We start from the raw sequence: 27264 nt of genomic DNA, 5'->3' as shown, positions 1-27264 counted from the left end.
AGGCCCTGGCAGCACAACCTGCCTGTGTGGGCTGTGGGTCAGGGCAGCTTCCAAGTCCTGAGCCAAGGCACTAAGGGCTAGAGGGGGATTGCAGGTGTGGGGAAATGAGTGCTGAGTCACACAGCAGTGGACAGCAGGAATGGCTGAGCTATGGAATAAACCAGAAAGCTCAGATCCCAGGAAAGATGTGTGCACTGGGATATCTGTGATGAAGGATGTGAACAGACAGTCTGGACTGAAATAAAGCAGATGTCATTGCACCATACTGCTCCCAGCTGAGAGCTCAGAGCTGTTTAAAGCCTACACCAGGTGATTTGGGGGACAGCAGGCTGGAGTTTGGAGTCTGGAAGCTTAAAGCAGAGCTAGATTTGATTGCCAGTTTGCTGGTACTTGCTTAGGTTGTTTTCTGGGTAAGAAATGACAACTCTGTCCTCCCTTAGCAACAGGGTGCAACTGTGCTTTCCTACAGAAGGGGCTGAGGATATGCTCAAACTCAGCACTATTACATAAATGTTGTACTTAAGCCTGAAACAATAAATACTGCAATCTCCCTTTCTTTTTCATATTACAAAAATCTTCCAGAGCTGTACTGAACATTTGCAAAATAAATAGGAGCAAAGGAAATTGGAATGGCAAGTCTCTTCTTGAAGACATATGTACTGTAACTTTACATTTGGATATCCTTGAGTGTCTGATGTCACTTTCCCCTTTGGTAAAACAAACTGGGGGTTTTGACTATTTATTAGCCTGTTCCCTTTGAGGGAACTGTTTGATCTCAATGTTGGTGAAAAAAGTTTTGGTTAAATCACCTGTGCCATTCTTACCCTGTTTACTCTTAAAATTGAACAACATAATTTTTGCCTGAAATTAAGATAAAAAAACTTCATCCACCATGGGAAAATTTGTGTCAGGAAATAGTACTGCAAGTGCTGTGAGTTCTTCATGCCATCTGAAGCTGTCAAAGTTCTGGTTTGTAGTATGGGAAGAGAAACTAATGGAGCATCTTGAAGACAACTTCTATTTGAGGTGCCTTTCCTAAAGCTGCTGCTGCACAGGATCACACACACATTCTTCACAAAAATCAAGGGGTGTTTTTTAAGACAAGTCCTGACTTAGTGTTTCCTTTGACCTACTAATGAGAAGGAAAGAAAGGAAATGTAAATTTTATTTATAATGGCAAACTGAAATAGGACTTTCAGTATGGTTTTGAAAAACTTGGATAGATTCTATAAAGGTAAAAATTCCTTGCTCATGAGATATCCTTCAGCTCAGTAATATAGGAAATAATGAACAATATAGGGAATTTATTTTTCCTCCCACAGTTGGCCATTTAGTTGTAGTTTCCAAGGAATATCAAGAGGAAAAGAGCTATTATCAACTGTGAGTGAAGGCTTTCTGATCTGGGTGACTGATACAGCAGCTGGAGAAACTTGTTTCCTAGCCTCAAATTCCATTTTCTTTGCAATTTTCTCATCTTTGTTGAGAACAAAGAATAATGCTTGTCTCTGTTACAGATCAGTTGCTGCTTTTGTAATAGCTGTCATGTTTTTATTGCCTTTAGTGCTGCTGGCAACTCAGTTAATGATTCTGTGGGAGAATTGCCACTGAAATACCTGGTTCACATCTGTTTGTGCATTTTGGATTCTGTGTGAGGTGTTTTTTCTTACAGAAAAGTAACATTGATTATGAAACTGCATAATATGGGCTGAGGGGAGAGAGAGCTCCTCACCTGGCTTAAATCCACCTTGAGCTCAAAGCAGCTCTGAGGTTTTCTGCAGGATCCCTCCTATAAATACTGCCTGTTTTGGAGAAGAGTAACACTCTTAATTGCATCACCCCAATTCTTAATGAAGTCACAAACAGAAAAAGACAATTAATTATCTTCACATGTGTGACAAGTTCCTGTTAATACCTTCTTGAAAAATACCCTTCGGAAATAAATGAAAATGGATCAGTTGTTAAAATTTGCACCCACCTTACAGAGTTTTGACAGGGAATTTGCCAGCAATTCAAACAATGGCTAGATATGTTTTATGCAACATACTTTTGTATTTGGTAGACTGCAGATGTTTAGTACATGCATACTGCACAGTATGAAGACTTGAATTTGGTGTTGCTCATGTATGTTCCTTGGAAACCTCTCTGTGTCATTTCCTTGGAGCATGGCTTTAGGGCTGTATTAGTTGATGAGGGAAAAATGATGGTGTTACAAGGGTTTTTGCTAAAGAGCTCCCTTCAATGGAGTCTTATAGGTCCCTACCTGTCTTGTGTAGATCAATTCCATGCTTGTCATATGACATAGAAAGATCTCTGTGCTAGGGAGAAAAGCTTAAAATCAATTGCAAATCTGAAGTGGTTTTCTTACTGTTAAATGAGAGGTCACAGTTGGAGGCTGAAACAAAGTCACATCCCTTTGAAGTAATGAATAAACAGCACCAAAGGATGAAATCTGACAATGCCTGAATCTTACTGACCTGTAAAAGACACGTTGTTAGCTACTGGAGAAAAGGTTGGGTTTGGTGGGGTTTTTTTATAATGTATCTCTTCTCTCATCCTTTTCTCCAACCCCCATCCTGCCCTGACTTGTAAGTTTTTCATGATAACAAGAAGTTTTAAAATTTTTTTTTGCTTAATTGGAACCAAATAATTTCGTGCAACACTTTGAAAATTTAGGAGAACTACCCAATTGGATTTTGAGCTCAAGTCTATCAATAAATGAAAAAAGCCAGCTCACATAAGTAAAGATCTTACTAGCAGTGACTATTACTGCTGTGAATAATTTTAAGTTTTTGTGCAACTGCATTTATTTCTCCTTTTCTAATCCCTGAAACATCACGTAGAGTATAGAAATAGAGCCTTTTATATGTCAGGACTCTACAATAAAGTATGGGTAAATCCAGCAACTAGAAAAAAGAAATTATGTATGTGTGGGCAAACTTTAATTTTGCCTAAAGAATATAACTTTCTGCTTTTTAATTTCTGGTGCAAATGCAGCAAATGTGCAATTAAGCCTTCTAGCAGATCTGTAGGACTGGTTTTGTAATCCTTCCTTGGAACACAATAAATACAAACAGTAATCACAGGTTTAATGAGTGTAATCTATCATAAAATACCTAACAAAACACTATATGCAGTATTGCCTTCTGATTCATGCTTCAAATATTCCAGCTGTATTAAAGGAGTGCAGCAATTGCTGAGCACCTACCGAGGCAGGAAGGAGAGAACAGCCTTTTAAATAAGTAAGCAGCCTGTATCTGTATGATAAACAAGAAAGCTTATTCATTTTGCACTCATGGAGGTGAGTGGAAACACCTTGCTGATTGCAGGTGCTTTCCCTGATGCTGCACTAAGGCCTAATTTATCTAAAACTTTCTTGAGAGATCACACTGAATACCCAACAGGATATTGAGAAGAGGCTGTCAAATTATGAACTGTGGGACCCAATATTTGTCTTAACTGCATCTCCATGGGAGTTCTTATCTCTGTCTTTTTTCTCTTATTCACTTCAGGTTTCTCACATGTGCATTTACCTTTCAAAAAACCATGTGGAATACCCAGTTTGCATGAAGTCAGAAACTGAAGGGAGAGTTACTGCAGAACCAATTTTTTAGGCTGCAGTTCTACACTGCCATTACCCTTACTCCTCCCTGGAACACACCAGGGAGCAAGCTGAAAACTCTAGCTCTGGGAATCTTTAGGGGAAGCTATGGAAACTGGATAACACTGAAATAGATTTAAACTGAAATTTCTGGCCAGAGTTACTCAAACTCAAAGCTCGCAAACTTGGAATTGGGAAGTGTTTTCAGCCTTGGAGTAAATCAAACCTGGCACTACTTGTGACTTCAGGCAGAACTTGCTGACCTTTAGGTTACCTTAAGTCTGTTGCTTAGCTTCTCACACCACTGAAATGTTAGGAGATATTGTTTCTTGAGAAGCAGAGAGTTGAAAAGACAGTGTAAATGTGATTCTCAGGGGATTAACACCTTTCTGGTAGGACAGTGCATACATTTAATTGGATTTCTCACGTCTTCCTGAGCATACAGAATAGTATGCTATAGAGGAAGTACCTTGCCTTGGTAGAAAGCTGAATTTTGTGTATAAACATGTTCTGCAGACCCAGTTGCTGTGCCTTTTCTATAGGAAATGACCCAAGTGTTGCAACTGCTACAGGCTGTCTCTCTGGCTTTCCTGTGGTTTGCATTGGTTAAATCCACTATGGAATCAGCCAAAGGAACTGACTATTGGAAAAGCTTATGAGAATTTCTCTTCAGCTGACTTGCAGTGCAGTGTTGTTTCCAAGGGATCTGCCAGTCTGACATCAGTATTAAATAGAATATCACACCTCATGGACTAACCGTCTGATTCATTGTGACAGTTTTTTTCTCTAATGTTTGAAGTTGTAATTAGGGGAGGAACATGTGGGAGAGAGAATAAAAGTCAAGAGATAAAATAAGAAATTGGATTACAAAGGCAAGGAAAGTACCTTGTAATTTATTACTCTTAAAAGAAATATGGAACAATTGCTCTTAAAAGCAATGCTAACTCTGCAAATAGTTGCATGTCCTGATTAAGTGACCCCAAACCATCTTAATTAATCGCATTTAAATCTGGTGTGGTCTATAAACTTTTTTCATACATTTGCAGAATTTTGGCCAATTAAATAATAAGTGCAAGGAGGAATGCTCTTTATGATTTTAGTGGATAAAAACTCCAGGGTGAATGTGTGCCACGTGTGTGTGTGCAGTACCAAGATGAAACTGCAGAAAGGGCTGAGCATATCAGCACTCTGGGCCTGCGGTGATAGAATCTCTTTAAACTGTAACTATGAAGTACCTCTCAATCCACCTCTCCAATTTCTAAGTGGTCTGAACACAATAATTTATCAAGTAGAGCATCTTTCTTGATGCTCTACTTGATAAATGCTTTGGCGTGGGGACTCTGTCTTAACAAGTCCTTGTTAAAAGCCAGATATAACTTGAGGCGTCCCATAACTTGTACCTGGCTGTGTGGGGAGGGCTGGGGAGGAGTGTCACCCCAGACAGGCCCTGGGATGGATGTGGACAGCAATGAGCAAACCTGCTGAATTTATCCCAGGTGACATGCCACTGGGGAATTGGCTGTTTTCTCACAGTCTTGGGGCCATCCATGGGAGTTTAGTTACTGTTTCAAAAAAAAGCACTGTCTTCTACTGGATACTTTCTGAAAGGATACTAAATGCTGTGGCTCATGTTGCTTGGAGGAGATTGTGGAATAAGGCTTATTCTGTGACAATCTTGCAGCAGAGCTGTGCCGATAGCAGGGTCCTAGTCTGCAGTCTAGTGGCATCCTTCTGTTTCCAGTGGCCTTAGTGCAATAAGCTCACATGGAAGTGGAGATCCTGGAAAAGAGGTCTTGCCTGGGAGCTGCCTTGTCCTGTGGCATCCCCTTCCCGCTGTGCCTACTCTTATTTCTCCCAGTTGTTTCCTACTCTTTTCCAGTACCTTCTGCTGTCACTAGCACAGGCTTTGGAAACCATAAGGGGAGAAAGGAAAATTTGTTTGCTCTCGAACTCAACATTGTTCTTAATGCCTGGGAGCTACTAAGAGCAGTGGGATTTAATATGATTTAAAGCCATTCAATCCAATGTGCCTACCAAGCAGGGAGAACACACATTCTTTGAGACCTGTGCTTGTACCATCACGTGGTCTCCTCCAAATTCAGACTAGTCTAGACCTCTGAAACACAACCAGAAAATTCCTTGCCTCTGAGAGGGTGGCTCTGCAACAACTTTTGATTTACAGCACGTTGGCTGTTGCTCAGTAATTATTCTGTGTGGGTTTTACTGCTTGGCAAATGAAAGATCACTTGTTCCTCAGCTGCTGCTGGGTAAGAGCTGGCACAGATCAAGTGCCATGGCTTTGGCTGAGGGGCTGTGAATCTAAAAGAGAGATAGCTTGCACTCTGGTCTGCAGGCTGTAATCTCAAACAATATTCAGGAATATTCATACAGCATTTTTCTGTTTTCCAGACAGGGATTTTTATATTGAATAAAATGTGCAATCAGTTATTCTTCCAACATGGAGAATTTGACATTGCTCCTGATAGGACATAAGATGTGCTTGACTTTAAACCTGCTGTGATCTTACTTCTTGCTATGAGGTGAAAGAAAATAAGACAACTAGCAGTAAAACCAAACATATATTGAAAATGGACTTAAGCCTCTAACTAATGAAACTTGTAATATATTGTGAGAGTTTTCACCTACATTTGCAGACGTGGTATGTATGCTGGTTAATGTAAATAAATGCAGTGTTGTCATGTTACCTTTTCCTGAAGGCAGCTGTGTGAATACAGAGATAACACCTCCCTTCTCCCTTGTAAACTGCTTTGGGCACTGGCAGTCGCCATCTGGAAGTACAGCTCTGTTCAGTGGAGCCTGATCCCAGCAGTAGCCCTTGCCTGCTGTAAATGACTGGGTTTTATCCAGCACTTACGTCACTTGCAGGATGACGCTGAGACTTTTGTCACTTGCTTAGGTAAAAAAGCCACCTCTAAACCAAATTAAATCAGGTAGGACCATGCCCTGACGAGCTTGTCCCCATGCTGAAATAGATAATTGCCAGTGTGATTAGGCAGATGCCTCTACCTTGTCATCTTCATTTAAAAAAATAAAAGAGAACAATACCTTCCTGTTCATATAAAACAGTAAAATTAAACAGCCACATTTTTATGCCTGTCTGCCCAACTACAAATGAATATTCCAAGTGTAAGATGGGGACAATTGGTATTAAGGCTCCAGGTAAACACTTCTGTGTGTGCACTGGCTGGTGCTTCAAAAGAAAAGCATGTTTGCAATACTCCATTGCTGTAACACAGGAATAACACATGTAACATCAGGTTTGAAATGAAAAAGCAGAGCTTGCAGGTATGCCAAAACTAATCTAGTTGGAAAAGCTCAATAAAAAACCAAAAAATTAAGAGTCTGGAGATGAGATAGTAAACAATTTATACATGAAAAAAATGGTACGAGCATATCTGCACTTTTGTGCAAATACATATTGCATAATTCAAAAAAAAACCTGTTGTCAAAGGGTGCTAATATGGGTATGAATCACATCAACTCTTACTGGAAGCACTTTTACACAAGCAGTGTAGCATTTTTGTGCACAAGCAGCCAGATTCTCTATTATAAAGAGGGTAAGTTTTACTAACGTCTCCAAACTTCCTATGGGGAATTTTGTTGGCCTCTTGGCAAAGCAGGCATGATTTGGAGATGTGGAGTAAAACTGAATTTCTTCAATGCCTCCCTATTGCAACAAATTACACAAACCAAATGTGTAATGGATTACTTAGAAGGTGAGTAAATTTCTTGTGTTGTATCTTTAAGCATGATCATTAAATACCCCAAATGATAGTAAAGCTCTAATAGCAGTTGTAAGGGAGGAAAATGACAGGGTTGTTTTTCATAAAGGACAAATATTTGGAGCTGTCTTTTATTCTTGAGGTGAAAACAATACAATGTTTCATTTTGTTAGAGTGGAGGAAGAGGGATCTAGACGAAGTACGTCAAAACAAAAAGAACATCTGTCAACCACAGCTACAGGGTTTTTTACTCTACAGTAAATATTCCTTTTCCAAACTTGTGTATGTCTAAGGGAGAGGTGGCATGAGTACAGCCTCACAAGGTCCTATAATGCTGGAGAACAGGTAGGAAGGGCTGAGTGTGAGTGCATTGCTCAACAAATGCATAAAGTCAGAAGAAACAAAAGCCTTAATGCTTAACTGGTACTCCTTGTAACTTGTAATTAATTAATTTACTTCACTGCAATAATTTTCTGATTCTGTTTTCTTCTGGGCCATGGCCCATAAAATTAAGTGGCAAAGAAATTCCAACGTAGGCATATTCTGACCAATAAAGCATCCAGTGTAATGGGCAGGTAGCCTTGCAAATCTGCACTTATTTCCAATGGGATCTGCTGGTGCTGCTCTGCTAAGCCTTTCCTTTGGCTTCCCTGAAGTTGCTTTGATTATTGTTGGGACATGAGTAGCTGATCCATTCTTTCCAAAGGGTGGAGCAGGGCATCCTGGAGCCCTCTGTGAATCACTGCCACCGCAGTGCTGGTTTCCTTTGGCTGATTCAGCAGGGGCAGGAGGAGAGCTTAAGCTCCTGCTGTTTTCAAGGTGCCTCTCCCAGCACTGACACCTGGTAACAAAGCCACTTGCTACTCCTGACCTTCCAGTGGGTTTCAAAACAGCACCTGAATGTTTGCATTTGGTACCAGGGCTTGTAGCATTCATTTGTTCCTGTCTTCTTTCATTCTTTCTTCCTTTTTTTCTAGTTTTACTTTAGTCTACAAATGCTGTTTCCCCTATATTTTAGAAATCAGGCTGAAAAATCATGTGCATCATAAATAATCCTGTGGTTGAATTGAAACAAGATTTGGAATTCCTTCCTTATGGTTGTTTTTTTGTGTACATCTGCTTCCAGACTAAAATGAGAGCAGAGTAGAGCAGCTTCTGTTACTGAGATAAGTGGCTTTTTCCTTCTGATAGCTGGGGATGAGTGTTCTGTGAGGTGGGGTGAATAACCATAGGTTGATCTCATGCTCGCTCTGAAGAATAGACAGGAACATAAGAACTGGGATGCAAATAGGTATAAACATTCATTAGAGATGAATTTCTTTTTCCCCAAGTCCAGTGGCTGAGGCATGTCCTGAGGTATGTTTATGAATGTGTAATTCCTACTATGTATGCATGGCAAATATGCTTTCAAATTGATGGATTCCTGGAATCAGCTGTATTTTTAGCAACACTTGCAGTGACTAATTTATATGTATTTGCTTTCCATCAAGCCCGCTTTTTGGGTTCAGTCTTCTGTGTTTTGAAGTTATAGGTGATACGCATGTCAAGTTAATACTTTCTGTATATTTAGATTTATTCTGGTGTTATTCTTTCTTACTTGACTTTCTGATTTTAAGATACCAAACCCTTCCCAATCTTTCACAACTGCTCATCATGGAAGTCACTTGCACATGAAAGAAGACATGGAAAAGAACAACAAATTTTTAAGAGTCTGTATGTGGAAGTAGCTTCAACCATGTTGTCCAAAGAGGAAACAACTTTGAACAACTTTTTTTTTTCCCTATAAATAACAATGTGTTTTTATCTTTATCCTCCATCATTTTCTTACTTCAGTGTAAGGTTTTTGTTGATGTTTTAGCAAGAATTGCAGATTCAGCAGACCCTCTCTGAATTGCTTAACTTAAAGTGATTGCAAGCTATTTCTTCCAGGTTACTCATCCCAGCTCCTGGAGAATGTATGATTCACTCATAGCGGAAACAAAAATGCACCTGATTTCAGAACGTGAACTCAGCTTGGCATTTTGTTGCCTTGTCACTTCAGCCCTGGAGCTTGTCAGGATCTTTCTTCCAGGCTTACTGTGTGACTTGGTTGATCAACACATCACAGCCCAGTGCTGGTCAGAAGGTAGATGAGCTTGTTGGGTCTCTGGAATCAGCGCTCCTAGGCTGCCCCACACAGCCTGGACAGCTCTGCCCATGTTTATGGGGCGGTGAGTTCAATGTGTGTCAGCCACTCCCTGCAGGTGGGACCTGGACAAGCAGGTGACTCTTCATTTCACATTGGAGGCAGCCTTTGTGAGCACTTTGCACAGGAGCTGTAGCTGAAGGGGCTCTCCCTCCCCAGCCTGACAGGAAGTTGAAGCTATGCTGCAATGCCAATTAAGAAGTGGGCTGTCAGCAAGAATGCCATTGATCAAAACCAATTTGCCAAAATTACAAAAGAATGTTGAGCAGATATATTATCTGGATGAATACTGGGACTAACAAAGAATGTATCTGCTGAAATGTTAATCATAAATTATGCTTTCACATCTAGTGTTGGGACTGACAAGTGCAGTTATAGCTGCTGAGTTAAGCCTTCTCCATTTCTTTATAATTTAGGTATTTTTGGGGCTTTAGTTTATTGCCCTTAAGACAGGGAGAACTTCTTGAGTCATCCATTGCTTGCTCCCACTGCTGAAGTATTCCACTTCCTCACATGCTGGTGCTTTAAAACCCCCAAACTTTCAAACTGCCTCCTCTCCTCCCAAGCTCCTGCCTGAAGCTTGCATATGTCTGAATTATCCTGATACAGCATGGCCTTCAAAAGCACAGGCTCCTCAGATAAGGCAAGGCTCTGCTGGCTTTACTAAAATGCAGTTGTGTGAATGTAGGAGAGAGAAAGCAAAGGATGCCTCTAACAGAATGATTTTTTATAAAATAATTTGCTAGCACAGCTGCTGATGTTCCTCTGTAAATTCACATTTTGCAGTGAACACAATGAGAAGCTGTTTCATCTAATGCAAGGTACTAATTTAAAGCCCTCTCTCCTTAGGTTGTGGATATTTGGAAAAAAAATTAATTTACAAGGGTCCTCTAGAGGTTACTGCATCCCAAAGTATCTTATGAAATTTCAGTTTAAAAATGATGAACAAACAGTCTAGGCTAATGTTTTTTTGTCTGCCCATAGAGATTAACACCAGGCTGAGTTGTTACAACATGTTAATCACTGGCAAGGGTAGTTTCAAAATGAATGGCTTTTAAGCCTCATTTATTTAAATATCTTAAACCATCTGAAGAGTGCTCTCCCCATGACTATCTTCCCCTGCTCCTTCTCAGAAATACCTTACATTTGCTAGATGCCTTCCACAGTGAAAAATTAAACTCCAGGAGGCTTGCAGTGGATGAGGGTAATACAAATTCATTCAGCCATCCAGCCAGGAGAGCCACCCTTGTCCTGGGTAGGATCCAGCCCAGCGTCACCAGCCCGCTGAGAGATGGGATTGTCCTACTCTGCTCTGCACTGGAGCAGCCTCAGTTCAAATATTGTGGGCAGTTTTGGGTGTCACAATATAAAAAAGATATTAAACTAATAGAGAGCATTCAAAGAAGGGCCATGAGCATGGTGCAGCTTCTGAAGGGGAAGTCATATGAGGAGTGGCTGAGGTCACTTGGTCTCCTCAGCCTGGAGAAGACTGAGGGGAGACTTCCTTGTGGTCTTCAACATCCTCATGAGAGGAAATGGAGAGACAGACACTGATCTGTCCTCTGTGGTCCTCAGTGACAGGACACATGAGAGTTGTGTCAGGGGAGGTTTAGGTTGGACATCAGGAAAAGGTTCTTCACCCAGAGGGTGATTGGGCCCTGGAACAAGCTCCCTAAGGAAGTGGTCACAGCTCCAAGCTTGACAGAGGTCAAGAAGTGTTTCGACAATGCTCTCAGGCACAGGGTGTGATTCTTGGGGATGGTCCTGTGCAGGGCCAGGAGCTGGACTTGATCCTTGTAGGTCCCTTCCAACTCATCTTATTCTGTGATCCTTGCAACGCAGCCAGCTGTTGAGCTGAAAAGGTGCCACACATTTCAGCAACAGTATACAATTAAAGGTAGAATAACCATAAAATGAAGCTTTTAACTTTTGGTTCAAGCTTTCTGGTGTTCTCTGTCCTTGGCAAGACATCTAGCATATGCTGTAACCTTGCAGATACAGGCTCTCTATCTGAGCAGCTTTATGCTTTTTAGAAGTTTAAAACAGCTGCTTACCAAAGAGATCTGAGAGGGCCAAATTTCCAAATGACTGTAGGCCTGATGATGGACAGCTTCTGAGATCTGAGCTTGTGGGTGTTGCATCCCTAATTCCATACAAGAGGGTGTTTAGTCCTTCCTGCAGTACAGCTGGACTTCAATGCCTCAGAGGGCTGGAATTGCTGCTGTGATGCCAAAGCACTCAAGTTGGAGGGTAGAGGTGTCCCCTGGGCTCCACGTGCAGTGCTGGGATTTGGGGTAAGTCTCTGAGCCCATCATTCTTGGTCCTTGTGAGAGTGCTACTCCCAGGGACAAAGCACCTGTGGTGGGGTGGTGACAGCCACACTGGCTGTGGCCCCCCTGAAAAAAATACAGGTGGCATCTTGCAATCCCAGAATAGACTTAAGCTCCATGCAATAGCTGCTGTGCTCAGATGACACACCTTGCTGCCCAAATCTCAGCTGGGGCTTGGAGAGCTACAGCATCATCCTTCAATTTCCTCCTCATTTCTTTAAAAGTGAGAGTAAATGTTGCTATATAGTCCTAGCAGGTAGTCACCACATTTTAAATTGGCATACTTATTTAATGCTCTGTATAATTTAGAAACTTGGTTTCATTCATTCAGGGTGGAAAGCCTTCATTTGATCATTATTCGTCCATGCTGTGCATATCATGTTGCTGTACAATCTTTTGTTTTCACTGCTGGTTATCTAGCTGGGTTGGAACCCATCCCCTCTGCTACACTGAGACATAATGATTCATCAGAAACCCATATCTACTGAGAAAATCAAATAGATTTAAAATGGCACTTTCAATCTGTCGCAGCAATGAAGGCTATTACACTCTGGTTGCTGGAGAATTTAATGTAGTGTGTGTCACTGCAATCAGCTGAGCATATCAGCTGATAAGATTGTGGGTTTCATCCTGAAGAGATTGTGAACTGTCAAATAATGAAGATAAAGTATGGGAATTATGCCATTCCTGCTATTATGCTCCTTGTCTGTGCCCCATCATGTCTTTTCTTCGCTATTGCATCCATCGTGTTGTGCTGATAATGCTCAGGTTAATCAGGAGGGTCTCTGAGAACTTGAAATGCTCCTTGCAGGACTGTTTTTGTGGCTCACTGCTGGGTGGGCTGGATTCCTTGCTGTGTGAGGCAAAACTGTATTGTCTTGAGGCTTGTCTTGAACCCTGAGGGAAAAGGAGAAAAAGGCTGCTAAAAAAACATGAGACAGAAAAGAGTGGGCCTGATGTGCCTGGGTGTCACAGTTCTAACGGTGTCTGTGGAAGATGAATGCTTTCTCTCCTAAAGTTTTGTTGTATTTAATTTCTTCACTAATGACTCTGTTAGGATGTGAGGCATCACATGACTGATTAAAATTTCAAGCATCACATGACTGGAGCATCTCTTATGAGGAAAGGCTGAGGGAGCTGGGCTTGTTCAGCCTGGACAAGACAAGACCAAGGGGATCTTATCAATGCATACAAGTATCTCAAGGGTGGGTGTCAAGAGGGTGGGGAAAGAATGCTTTCAGTAGTGCCCAGTGACAAGATGAGCAGGGTTACCTCTAATGAAGGGACTGTAACAGGGAGATTTTCTGCCTTTTCTGTGGCTATTGAGGATGAGCTCTTCAAGTTCAAGCTCTTCAATCTCACCTGCCTTCAGTTTCTTTGAAAACACCTCTTTCCATGATTCATGGTTAGCAGTGCTGCCTCTGCATCTAAAATCAGCAACAATTTGATCTTGCAAATAGTCCCCTGGGGGCTGCTGCAGTGGCTGTACAAGAGTGAGCTTGAGCACTGGCACATAACTTGCGTGGATGCTGCAGACCTGGGAGGGCCCATCCTGAGGCCTTTCAGAGCCTTCTCTCCCCACTGCTCCTTTTGTTCTGTCAGCACTGGAACACAGAAGCCATTCCTGTAATTGGGAATGTGTGTGTGCAGCTGGGCTGTCAGCAAGGAATAGAAGTGGGCGAGTGGCTGAGGGAGCATGAATGAATGATTGAGCAGAGGCAAATGCAATTAAAGCTGTGGGTGGAAAGAGAAGGCTTGGAATCAGCTCACCCACCACTTTAATGTGTTCTTTACAGTGAGGTATACAAGTGAGAAGAGAATGGAGGGGTCTTTACTCCCCCAGCTGTTGGAATACATTGTGGTTTTGTTTTGGACAAATTTTTGCTTCTATGCTCCCTTTAGGAATGGGAAAAATGCCCTGGTTGCCAGTGTTCTTAAAAATGTACTTAAATTTTCTGAATAAATAAACTGCAGCTTCTGTGGTGAGTGCAGGGAGTCTTGCTTAACTTAATGCTCCATGGAAAGCTGCTAGATAAGGACAGCTTGGCTGTGTGAGACTGAGCAAACAACTGACTATGGGATTTTGTGATATCCTAAAACCCAAAGTGTTTAGCAAATAGATTAGGTCAGTGAAGCAAAACAGACATGAGGATGTTTCATTAGTCTCTTCAGTTTGATGCTATCTGTGTCTTATTCATGGGGGGTTTAAAAAAAAAGTTTGTTTCCCACCATTGAGCTGGTTTTTCTCTGGGCTATGTTGTGGTTTGGCTGTAGCTGGCTTGCAGAAGTTTAAGGAAGAATAAAAAGGGAAATTTGTGTGTGGTTGCAGAAGTGTTGGCTGGCATGCCATGGGGAAAAAGCGTGTCCTTTTCGGCCTCCTGGGAAGGAAACCAAGCAGAAGGGAGACGTAAGAAGTGTGTGTGTGGATATCGCAGCTTTTCTCCCTCAGGGCATGCAGCAGGCTGAGATGGGAGGGAATGGAGGGAGGAGGGAATGGAGGGCGTGCGGGGCTCAGCCGCTCCTACAGATGCAGTGAGTGCTCCAGCAAGGTTGGGCAGGAGAGAAACAAACATTATTGTTGTGTGACTTCCTTTGAACTAGGGGTCTTGGATGCCTTCCTGTAGTGCATAACTTGTTCCAGCCCTATCTAATCTCATTTGCTTTGATTTTGGTTTATGTTAATTTGGTATTCTGTGGAAAATGGAGCCATATTTCAAATGCCTTCTGTCAGCTACCTGTTAATACAGGCGTCTTGAGCTCTTCATTGGGGTTACTCTGTAACCTTAGAGTTAATAACCTTGTAAGTGAACTAAACCAGTCTCCTCCTGAGGTAAAACAGTTTCTTTTCACCCTCTTGTCGGTGTCCCAGAATATGCCCACATTCCCACACATGCAATTCAAGCCATGTGCTGCCTCGGGAACTCCACTACCATTTTTTCCAGTATTTTTCTGGAACATAATGGGGCTGTTTAAATTAGCTTGGAGAAGTGGACCTTGCTGTAATAACACAGAATTTGTTAGAACTTTGCTTTGACTTCAGCTGGACAGTGATCAGAGAGGCTGTGCAGGTTAAATTTCTGCTCTTCTTCAGCGGCATCATAAAAAAAATCTAAATTATGAGTTTTCCAAGGCAAAATTGTGTTTTACCGCACTGGACTGTAGGAAGTAATTCTGTTTCAAGCACCAGCAGAAGTGTAACTTTCTCAAAGACTCTTTTGGGAAGCTGAGCCATGCTCTGGGGAGCTGATTTTGTCAGTATCCTGATCTCAGCTTAATTTTGCAAGCAGTTAGTGTTTTTACTCTGAAATGCCTCCAGTGTGCAATTCTGTTTATCTTGCAAGGCATACAATTAGTCACAAATCTGACATCTAATATGTAAAGCTAGTAAAATAAATAAGAACTGTGTTCAGATCACCAGTCAGAAACAGAATGCAAGATCTCGTTAATGACAGCTGAGCAAAACAAACAAACAAACCCATAAAAATTGAGGAAACACATAACTGAATGATGGCAATTGAGTTCAGTGCTCAAGCTCACATAGCAGGAAATATTATCAAAAAGTATCCAGAAAATAAATAATCCTATATAATAAATAATAATAAAATAAATAATCCTGTTATAATGTGTCTTTTCCTGAGACTCCTTTTACAGTGTGCTCACATCTCGTAAAGCTCTGTTTTAGGTGGGCAGGAGAAAATAAGAAATGATGTGACAGTGCTCAAAAGGCAATGAAATTATCATTCTTTCTTTCTCTTGCTTCTGGAATGACCACAGGTGTCTGATACTGAGAGATAAAAATACTTCAGTCTTTTCCAACAGGAGTTAGGCTGATTTTAGCCTCTTCTCAATAAACTAAGGCGAGTCAGGTATGGCATAAAGACAACTTAAAACTCATTCAATGGATTAAGGGGAGAAGAATCCTCTGTAGAGCTGGTTAGAATTTTCTCACTTGTTTTGGTCTCATCACTTTTTGGTCACTCTTCCTTACCAGAGCACTTGTATTACTGTTGGGCCTGATCCATTAAGTGGTATTGAAACTCCTGTACTGGAAGGCAGTGGAAATTGTGCAAGATAAAATATGCACTGCAATTTTTGGTACCGGTGTGCCATTGTGTAGTAACATCAATCCCTAAGTTTTCAGTGTGTTAGGGCTGGAAAAAGTGATTTTTAGAATATTTTATACTTTTTATCTTCCTTTTTTTTTTTAGTGAGGAAGCTTGCTTGGCTCCAAAGGTAATTGATCAGTAGAGACAGCATCAGGAAGTTTGTTTGTTGCTTCCTGTGGTTATAGATTCACTGAACCCACCCTAAAACAGAAAACTAATGTAAGTACTTGACTGTATTGTCTGTGATGGAGTTTTTAACTTAAATGAAGGCTTCCCTCTTGTGGTAATGGTGCAATTTACCCCCTGCCTAATCCTTTCCCACTCTCCATCTCCTTTGTGTCCCTCCACATTTACTTGTGTGCTGTGAGCCAGAACTATGACTTGGGAGAAAGGCAGCTGATGCAGGTTCTGGTTGGTGGCTGGCAGCTGCTGGCATTTGCTTGTCTAGGATTTGATGTCTAGATTTTGATGCCTGGTCAGATACCAGATTTGGGTGGAAAAGCACAGATGAACCTAGTAACATGGAAAAATGAGAAGGGTGAGATCATCTGCCATAAGCTGTATGATCAGTTAGTTACTGCTACCTTGTGGTGCCTGACTCTCATTTTCTGAGTGTGACTGAAACCTAAGCTGTATATAATTTATTTTATGTTTGTGGGATCCTCTTCTCCAGCCTGAGCCTACGTGGGTGTTCCTGTGGTGTAATAAACAGCAATGGCCTGTGCCAGCCCATACCTTGCAGGTAGAGCTGCTTATGATAACCTCAAAAACTACAGCAAAGTTTAACAAGTCTGCTTTGTGATCTCCATTTAAGTTTGGGGTTTTTTTTCTTTATCTATAAATATCATTGTATGAAAAGACTTCTGATAACAGCACTTAATCTAGCAAAGGAAGGTATTGCAAGCTCCAGAGAAGGTGACTGAATTACCCAAATCCATGCTAGGAAAAAGTCCTTTAGATAATTGTTAGACGTGTGTGTCTTGCCTTGAAGTGCACTGGATCCAGAGCTACTTTCTGAAGAAGTTGCTGTAAACAAACCAAGCCACACAGGTTGGTGCCCTGGGGTGAGATCTTTTGGCCTGTCTTCTGCCAGGACTGAAAACACTGATTCATAATGAGGTATTTTAGCATTACAATTGATGGACTTTAATGCTGACTGATCAAAAATGCTGCTTTTTGTAGTTTTGTTTTAAACCAGACTAGGTGCATTCTCTGTATAGATGGTATCAGTAAGCTTTTTCTGGTGAATATTTTAGTATTGTATGTCACTTGCATCTGCAAACAAGTGGCAACTTGTGTGTATTTTTTGCAGTGTTGGGCAGCCTCAATGGATTCTTCACCTCTGTGGGACCCCTACTCTCTGTGTGTATGCAAGGTCCTTGCAGAAGTGAGCTGAGACCTGAGTGCTTTATTCCTGTTGGTTTTTTTTTTTTCCCTGTAAGAAGAGGCTGATCCAAGCCTTTGAAATTACTGTTGAGAATTGACAGTGCTGCTGGTATAGGTATTCTGATTTCTTGTACCAGGATTCTGGCACAAACTGACTGCTGCTTCCCTGGGACCACTTTCTGCCTCCATTAAACTCTTCCCTGCTCTCTTGATGCAATTCTTAATTTCAGCTCCTGCATCCCAGTGTGTCTAGAGTGGCTGAGTATGTCCCTCCACCTTGCTTGTTGATGGCTTGTCTTGGGGCCTGTTTCTGGAATGACTCACTCCAGCATTACTGAATTGTGACTCTGAAGTTTGTCAGGAAGTAAATGAAGGGGATGAGCAGTCAGTCTGTCTGCATGCCTCTGCCTCCTCTTTGTTATTCACACTCCCTGGAGCACTGTCAGGACAACTCTTGTCATTCTGCTCCTGCTCTTCTCACAGTAGATGTTTCCTGTGAAGATAGATTTCAATCTTCAGCACCATTTACATTCCTGCTCAGATGGCAGCTTCTTTAGTAAAATGAAGGTAGGACTTGATATTTATTCTCAGTCTGCTGCATGTTACACTGGTGTTGAAATGCTATGAGTATTTTTTTTTATAGGGTGAACATCCAGCAAGGCCATGCCACCCCTTCATGGATGACAGGCCACATCCAGATGGTGAGTTACCCCAGCAAAAGTGGGCAGTCCCTGAGCACTGCTGCCTCACTGAAACCTCTCCTGTAATGGGGCTCCTGGCAGATCAAACTTGCTGATAACTGCAGTCACTGCAGATCTCTCTGCATTGTTTTCCTTTCTCCTGGATGTCACTGTGTTAAAAGAATTTATTTTTCAATGAGTTATTGGTTCAAGTTTAATAGAATACACGTTGCCAGCTGGAAGAGTGGAGTGGTGTTATTGCTGATGGGTTGGCTACTGAAGCTTACTGAAACTTGGCCCTAGCTTACCAATGAAATGAAACTAATATTTTATAAGTGAAACTAATATTTTAGCTGTTTTAGCTAATCTTTTAGAGCACCTACAACAGGGATCTTGCCCCAGTTAGGCTCTCAGGCTCGTGTGATTTACTTGATTAACAGGCAGTTACTGATGTTCCCTGTTAGTGAAGGACATGGGTTAGCAAGAATTCAGGACTTCCTTTGTGTTGGAATGTCTGTTTAGAAACGAGTCTGAAGCTCAGTGGCACACCTTGAGGAAAGGTATGGAAATCCTGCAGCAGCAAACAGACTGAACACTGAATATGAGAGGGGTGGGGAACAGATGCCATTCTTTTTGCAGAAATATAATGATTTTACTTGTAGCTTGAACAAATTAACTATGCTGAGATGAAGAAATTCCCTTTGGAGAGAAAAAAAGGAATCCATCCCTTCATTTCTCCTCTGGGTTTTGGCTGACTGCCTCAAAGTATGGGTGGGTGGGAATTCTGTGTGTATAAACAAAACCCGAATGAACAAAAGCCCTCTTTTCAACTTGTTGCTTAGCCATTGTGGAATTTAATACCATAGAAATTGCATTTTTATGGATGACACACAGTTTCTCAGGAAGATTTTGTAGACTGGCAAGAGTTGATCTGGGTTTTGGTGGGATGTATTTTGTTTGGTTTCGGTTTTTGATGTTCTTCATTATAATATTAAGAGTCAGAGGACACCAGAGTGATGAACCAAGAATATGTGTGGTGCAGCAGAAGTAGTTCTTCATTAAAGTGACAACTGCAAGTCTTCCCTATTGCTGTCTTGCATCCTTTTGAGGCTGTGCTTTCTGTAGTAGAGCTGAAAATACTCTTGCCTTTTGTAAAACAGGGCTGCCTAAAGCTGTAATGCTGGTGCTGCCCTACTTGGGATGCCCAGAGCAGGGCTTGGATGAAGCAGCAGAAGCAGAGAACAGGAGTTGCTTTGTTATGGGTAATCCTAAATTCTCCTGGGCTGGAAACTGTGGAGTGTCACATTAGAGATGCAAATACACTCATGCACACAGAGTGAACTTCTATTTCCTGAGGGGAGCTACTCTCAGGCTTCTGCATTGTGTGTTTGGCAGTGTTGCTGGATTGTTACACTCTATTTTTCCCCAGGAAAAAACATACTGTTTCCTTGATGTAACTGTGCTTTATTTTTGCAAATTTCCAGTTTTGTAGTTTGTTACCATTGACCACAACTCTCTGCATTGTCCAGGTGCCCTCTCACTGGAGCACAGGAGCCACTGGGCCACAGCCTCTCCCTTGGCAGCACAGAGAGCATCCAGATCCTGCCTGGAGGTTTGGGAGGACTGACCCCCTCCCAGAAAAGGTCCCTTCATCTCCTCTGCTATAGAAACAAAACCCAAATGAACAAATGGCAGAAAAGACAGCAGGTACCAACATGAAGAACCTTTTCATTTTTTGTATTTACTTCTCCATCTATATGTTGTCAACTCAGGAATGCTTGCCAGCGGATACACTGACTAGCTAGGTTTGTAAGATATAAATGTTATATATTTTATATATAATAAAAATATTATTGAGGGGAGAGAGAAGGCCCTCTTAAGGGGGAAAAAACAGCTTATATTCATTTAGATTTCCAAATAATTCTCCCCACTCCCATTTTCCATGTAGCCAGGTAAGTCTTAAAACATCCCAGCTTCTCCCCTATAAAGCCTGACAGCCTCATGGCCCTCAGTTCACAGACACTGACTATATTTCCAGCTCTGGAATACATTGCACATTTCAGGGCTTTTTTTTGTGTATGGTACACAAAGCTATGTTGCCACACTAATACACCAGTCACTGAATATTTATGACTTCATAGCAATACATCTGCAGTATTTGTTGGGAGTGTTTCTAACAGAAATGCAGGTTTTCCCCAGAGAACTAATAATTTACTGAAAATGATTAATCAACCCATTTAAAATAGAAAAGAGATTTTTAATTAGTCTAAATCTACATGCTTTCAAGATTCTGGCATCATTTTAAAATTTAAACATTGGCTTTTTGGATTATTTTTATTCCTAATAGTTCACTTGGCACAATAATGTATTGGGATTGGAAAAGTAATAGGAGCTTTGAGGGCTTGAACTTCAAATCCACTCCCCTCTTCCAAATTTGGGTGTCACTTTAACATGTAGTTCAGGAGGAAAACGTATTTATATTAAGGAGATTTTTTTTCTTGTTTTTGTGCATGAAATAGGGCAAGTCATCTTACACACTCTTGTATCATCATATGCTCACATAAATTTTGTAGAATAATACTATGGGAAGGCAGACCATTATACCCATTAACCATACATATTTCTTTACTGTTGTTGTGTTAATGCAGCAGAAAATACTGGTTTTGTTCTGGATATAATTTACCTTGGTCAACGTACTAAACAAAACACAATTTCCTTTGTAAACCAAATTCTTGGAATCACTTTAATGCGTTAGCAGGTAATTAGTACTGGTTTACAAAGTTTGGCTTAAGAAATTAGCTTTAATGTGACTGCAATTATTTAAACTGATGATGAAATACCCTTATTCCTAGTAAAAACAAATTTTTATACAGAGTTAATATAAAAATGCTTCAACAAAAAGCAAAAGCTAAATTTTATTTACTTTCACTTAATAATCGCTATAGCCTTTTACAATCTTCCTCTTTTGTGCATAAAATCTACTTTTAAACAACTTATCAAGCACAATGGAAAAACTGAAATGACTTCAAAAATTATTAACCAAAGCACGCAATACATCTTTATATAAATTGTCAGCTGTCATCTTGGGGAAAAAAAAAAGCAAAGAAAAAGGCGTAAAATCGGTGATGACTTTACAAGAAACCTTATTAATTTGCTTTAGTGATACTGGTCTTCCAGAGCTGGCCCTGGCAAGAGGATCCAAGGAAGTACAGCAGTGATCCCATGGCAGTGTCACAGCAGGATGGGCTGGAGCCTGAGGCTGTCAGGGCACAGCTGGAACATGTGTGGGATGCCAAGCAGAGGAAACTGGTGTGCAGCTGGCTGGCGAGTCACACTGCAGGTAATGATGAAAAATGCCTGTTATTCCATAGGTCAGGTTTGTTTAGAACAAGATCAAAGTGTATTTGTTGAAATGAGTGTGGAGAATCAAAACCATCCTGTTCCTTCAGGTCCCCCAGCTGAATATCAATTCCCTTATCTTCCTCCTACCTTGTGTAAAGAAAAAGTGATTCTTAGCTAAGTTAGCTAAGAACTTTGCACTGGAGTTGAAAACTCAACTGTCTGGAGAGTAAAAACAGGAGCAATAGAAAGGTAGGTCTTGAGTGTGTATCTGCTATTTTTTGTAACAGTCAAACACTCAAAAATCTCCCTGAAATTAGTCTTTAAAAAAAGAATTGGTTTCTTTGAACCAATCTGAAGACAGAAAACAGCAAGAAGACTATGGAGAGTCTATAGTTTGCAGAGGAGGAGAACCTTGCAGTTTGATGTGGATAATTCACAAACAGAATATATTGAATGTTCTGGATAAATTGTATTTGCAAGGTCTCCCACATCTACTTTATCATTATTTTCTTAAAGTGACAGAAATCACCTATTCTCATCCCAGAGGTAATTCCCCCTCTCCCCTTGCATGATTCATCTCACTTTAGCAATCTGGAATTTATAAGCATCTCTGATATTATCCAGTTTTTTTGTAATAGTTTTCTCCAGCCTCAGAGCCTGTAAAATCCAAACCCTTTTTACTCATTAAGTGTAGGTGACTTCATCTCCACTCAAGGAAACAGCTCCTTTAGGAATGCCCATGTAGGAGTTAAGCTGCCTCCTGAAGGAGCAATAGTTTTTCATTTTCAGCTCAGATCATAAGATTTTTTAGTTGTTGTTGGTTTTTTTTTTTGTTGTTGTTGTTCGGATGAGAACTTCTGAAGAGGGGGGATGTGAAGAAGTGATTCAGAGGATAAGCAGCAGCAGAGGAGGTACCCATTGCTCTATGGTGTGGACACTGCACTCCAGTGAGCAGTTGGCTCCAGAAATGAGACTTGGACACACAGTTCTTGCAAGAAGCAACTTCCCTCTCCTTCACATGAGAGTAGGGTGGTAGAAGAGACCCCACTGAAGAGAATCCATGTTCCAGTTCAAACAAATAACAACAGTACCACACTGCACTCCTCTCACTTGGGAAAGTTGGAGAGGCAAACTGAATCACAGTAACTTAGCTAACAAAGCCTTTAAAATTACAGTTGTCTTCAGGAATAAATTGCATCAGTTTGCTACTGTGAACTAATATTACTTCATAATATTAATAATATTACATAATAATAACAACAAAAATATTAATGCTATAACAATATCCTAATATAATAGTAATATAATGAGTATAAATGGAAGCACACACGTAGCAGATGGTAATAATTAAACCCCTCAACTATTATAGAGGTCATTAGATGCCCCAAACCCAAGGAACTCATTAGCACAACCATTGGAAAATTCTGCTGTTTATGGAGACAGGGAACCTCTAAGCTTCCCAGCAGTGAAAAGACTATTGGTCTTGTGTTTAGTCTGAACACGTTGTATCTATGGTTTTCAACTTTATTCAGTATGTTTGATAGTGCTTGTGAAATCAGGATGTAGGACTGGTCTCTGATACAGCTTTTAGGTGCATACCCTGCCTTAGTGGCAATAACTGTCAGGAACTCTCTTCAGCTGCACCCACAGCTGAGCTCAGTGCCTCACTGCTTGCTAATCTGCCCTGCACTAAACAAGAGTAGGTTGATAGTTGATAAAAAAGAAGCTCTAGTACAAACCAGACTGTGTGATGACAATAGTTTATCTTGTGAAATCAGAGCCTCTGTCTGAGATGTACTTCCACCCTCTTCTTACACAAATGCACTCTGATGGAAAGTACCTTGACAAGTGTTTGTTTCCATGACAAAAAACATTTGTGTGTGTGTACACCCATATACCTGCTCTTACCTGGGGTAATTAGGCATCTGTTCCAGGTCTGTGAGCCTCCTAGTTGTAGACTAAAAAGAAAAAGATGCAATCAATAATCATTGAAATCAATAAGTTAGTGCAAAATATTTTCTGAAGTTGAATAATTCAGAAAACACATTCCTACACTTTTTGTGCTTTACTGCAAACATGAAGACAGCACATGTCCCTGGGAGCAGGGGAGCAAGAGACACTCACAGAAATAAGCAGTTGTTGTGTGGGAGAATGACATGAGGTGGATTTTGTACAAATCTTACTCCCAACAGCAAGGGTGGTCTCTCTTGGTGACAACTAGGAGAGGTGAGAGCTGCATGGATATTCATTGTCTTGGTGAACTCCTGTCAGCAGTAGGACTGTGAGCTTGCCTCATGAAGACCTGACTTGGTGACAAATAGGCAGGAAACTGATTTTTGTTATTTTCTAGATTTAAACTTTGAGCATCATGTGAAGCTCAAGAAATTGGAAATAAGCCAGGCTAAAGATATTCCTTCACAAGTCCAATGGACAGTGTTGTAAACTACAAACAAGTAAGTGTTTTCAAGACTACAAGTCCTGACTGAAATACTGTTAAAGCCATGGAGGAAAAAAGCACCTTTTCTATGACTTTCTCACTGTCCAAACATACAAAGGCTTATATGTGCTTTCAGGATCCCATGTTATTTCAACTTTGCTAAGTTGACTAAAGTTTTAGTGCCTGTGAATCCAAATGCCAAAATTAGGGTCTGTCTTTGTTCATCTTCCTGTTGACCCAGCAGAGAAAACAGAAATTGGTAACTGTTCTCAAAAATAAGGGGTGTTTTTTAGTTTTCAGGGAACTCTACTTAGACACAACCTGCAAGCTGGAGAGGCATCAACTGATGAATAAGCAATCTGTTAGCAACTTGGACTAAAAACAAGGCACTGATGAGGGCTGGGGAATGAAGCCAGACATTTTGGATAGCAAATGTAATCAATAACCTGCCAGTTTGTAGAATGTGCATAGTGCTCTTCTGGGTGTTTTTTGGATCAAGATGGGAAAGAGATTTGGTCTTTGGCAGCAAGCTGGGCATCTACAAATTTGGAAATCAAAATGTGGCAGAAGAAATTCTGTGGAGGATGCCTTTACTGCAGTGGATTACCTGGCTACTCACAGGACCTTGCAGGAGCTGGTCAGTATTAAAATGTCTACAGCAACAGCTAGTAAAGTTTCCCTTCTTGATAGGAAGGCCATGTTCAGTGTCAGTACCTACTGATTTTAACAGCTCAGAAATAAATGCTTGCAGTTGAGTAGCCTGTGGAAAAAACTTTGACCTCTCCACAGCAGGCCACTTACCTTGCCAGTCTTGCCAGGGAGGCCAAGACTGAACAGATGAAACAAAGACTGAATTGCTCATTTGTCCCATGGGTATATTTGTCATTAGAAGACTACTAAAACATCTAACTTTTTTTCCAAGACCTACCTTCAATCATTATAGAAGTTGCTGGCATTAAAAAATAACAGTTGTAGCAACACCACCACCAGTAATAATAAATCAAGCTTAACATTTGCTTAATGCAGTATTTGTCTCCTGAAGTCCAGCTGAGTTATAGATTGTCCTTTGTGGCCTCTGTCTTGCTCATTACCTAGCAATGAAGCAGGGACACCTAACACTCAGTTCTTGCTGCTATGCCAAGCCTGGAGAACAGAGCATCAGTCATTCCCAGTTTTGGTGAGGAACCTGGCACTTCCTTCCCTAACAAACAAGTTCAAGGTTCTACAGAGATTAGCTGTGAGAGGATAGCTAAGTAACACTTGTGCATATTTTTAGGGGCTGGATGACTAAATCTGTGGGATGTGACACACAAGGTGCCATAATGTAACTGCAATAGTAGGCAGATTTTGAAATTCCACGTTCAGAAATGGCTGAGATTCACATAGGTAATTCAAATGCCCAGTGATGTAGGTAGGCATCACACAGGTTTTGAAATATTCCCATTTCTACGAAGTAAGGATGTGGGATGCACATGAAAGCTGTGTTGGTTTTTTTAGAATTCATAGGAAACTTGTCTAGTAATCCTTGCCTAAATACTGTCTCAGCTGCTGCCATTTGTTGTATTGGTGGATATGCACAAACCCAACACTCTCCAGCCTTACCTAAGCCTAAGGAACCTTGCTCAAAGATCAAGTTTCCCATGGACAATAGGCTCCTTCTAGTTCAGTACTTCAGCGGTGCACCCTGAAAAATCTGAATGGAGATTTAAAAATCTTTTAAATCTCCACTCAGATTTAAAAGTAGAGCTTTTGTCCACAAATCTTCTATGTATTTCCCTGAGATTTTATTTAAGGTATTTGTTTTTGTTGGTTTTGGTCTGTGGGCTAACATCTTGGGAAAAAAAAGATACTATCAATGTCTACATGTCAGACCAGATATGTATTATACAGTATTGAGCTAAAGCATTGTCCCTGCCCTAGGCCTTATTTAGTTGTTCTGAAAACAGTGTTTGTAGACATTTCATTCCAAGAGTGGCAGAACCTTTTGCTTTGCAGCTGATTATTTTTTAGGGCATTATTCGGTCCTATACTAAACTGTTACAAAATGAGACATGAACTTTGAGATAGCATCAAATGTTATAATGGAAGACTGAAATGAGTGCCACTCTCATTAATAACTTCATTACAGTGGAAGCAAGATCAAACTTATCAAGAAACTAAAAATTATATTCCATACTAATTTCTAGGAGATATTTTCCTTTCTCATTAAAATAAAATCAAATTCCTTTTCTAACAGACTTCACATGTGATCTCTTTAAATCCTCAATCAAGACTTCAAAAACTGTCTATGAAAAAGACTATCCAAATCCTGATTTCAAACATGGGATCCAGAGAAGGAGGCCCATGATTTTAAAGGTACAGCAGGGAGAGTCTGTACCTACATGTAAAAACTAGCATTCTTAGAATAAATCTGAGGACAGCTGACATTCACACATACCACTTTACTAAATGATATGTGAAACAAAATGTCTCTCAAATGAATGCTCTCTAGTCTGCTTTCCTTAGGAACATCAAAGGACAAGAGAAGGTGACTGTCATTTTTGTTTCAGAGAATTTATGTCTGGACGTAGATATCCTCCCTCTGCAATCCTTGTTTACTCTTGCCATTGATATGCCTTCAGTTCTAGAGGAAGTCCTTTTTTTTTTCAAGCATTGAAATATTTGATTTCTGTGTTTGGACACAGACCATAATGATTCTTCCCCCTGTATTTCTGCAGTGCAAAGCTGCTGATTTATATGCATCCCAGGCTCTATGACAGTGTAAGAGAGGGCAGTGAGGTCAGGAGCAGAAGGGAATATAGTGATCATTATCTGAGTTACTGGATAATTTCACAAAATTAACAATTCTGGTGGTGATACTACATTTCTGCTGGTATGATTCAACAATGAACTCTGGAGAAGCAGGACAGCCACAGAGGCAGGACTGATGCTGTGGCCTTAAAACGAAACCCTGCAGACAAATACTTCTCAAGAGTCACCCTCATCTTCTCATGAGCTGCAGTAATCCCAAGCCCTTAGGCTCTGAGCACCTTGTGAAGGCTTTTACTCAGGACACTGCCTCCCTACCAGCCACAGAGGATATTAAAGCTGAAATATCTGGACTGCAGAGCTGCTACTGGGCCACCAGAAATTTCCCTTAATTAATTACAGTACCTCACAAGTTCACATAAACACAATGCTGTCTAAGAGAATAATGAAAGCAGTACTTTTTCTCTTGCAGTAAGGAAATGATGCATTTAGGTCATAATTTTTAACAGAGATATACATATGGTACTAATTCCAATGTGAAAAAACCACAATTTTCCTTTCAGCATATGTACTGAAGTTTACAGAAATCAAAGGCCTAAAACCAATATCCTCTAATAGATTCTTTTTGCAACAGCAAGAGAAAACCACTTGCAGAAAAAGCAGATGCTTCATACTATTGTAGATGATATTCAATCACAAAGAGTCATAG

General features: G+C 40.7%; 1 protein-coding gene across 1 annotated transcript in view; it reads right to left on the bottom strand.

Moving 5' to 3' along the window:
* Positions 1-21237: 21237 nt before the first annotated feature.
* The window catches only part of BANK1 (B cell scaffold protein with ankyrin repeats 1), a 132460-nt gene continuing 126433 nt past the window's right edge, over positions 21238-27264 (bottom strand). The window contains exons 15-16 of the mRNA XM_030948002.1: positions 23279-23328; positions 21238-21362 (exon numbers count right to left, since the gene is read on the bottom strand). Coding sequence (XP_030803862.1) covers positions 23318-23328 — 11 coding nt within the window. The 3' untranslated portion in view covers positions 21238-21362; positions 23279-23317. The remainder of the gene's footprint in view (positions 21363-23278; positions 23329-27264) is intronic.

Source organism: Camarhynchus parvulus, chromosome 4, assembly GCF_901933205.1.
Source record: "Camarhynchus parvulus chromosome 4, STF_HiC, whole genome shotgun sequence".
Classification (NCBI taxonomy): Eukaryota; Metazoa; Chordata; class Aves; order Passeriformes; family Thraupidae; genus Camarhynchus; species Camarhynchus parvulus.
The sequence above is the reverse complement of the archived record's forward strand: the minus strand, read 5'-3'. Positions and strand labels throughout refer to the sequence as shown.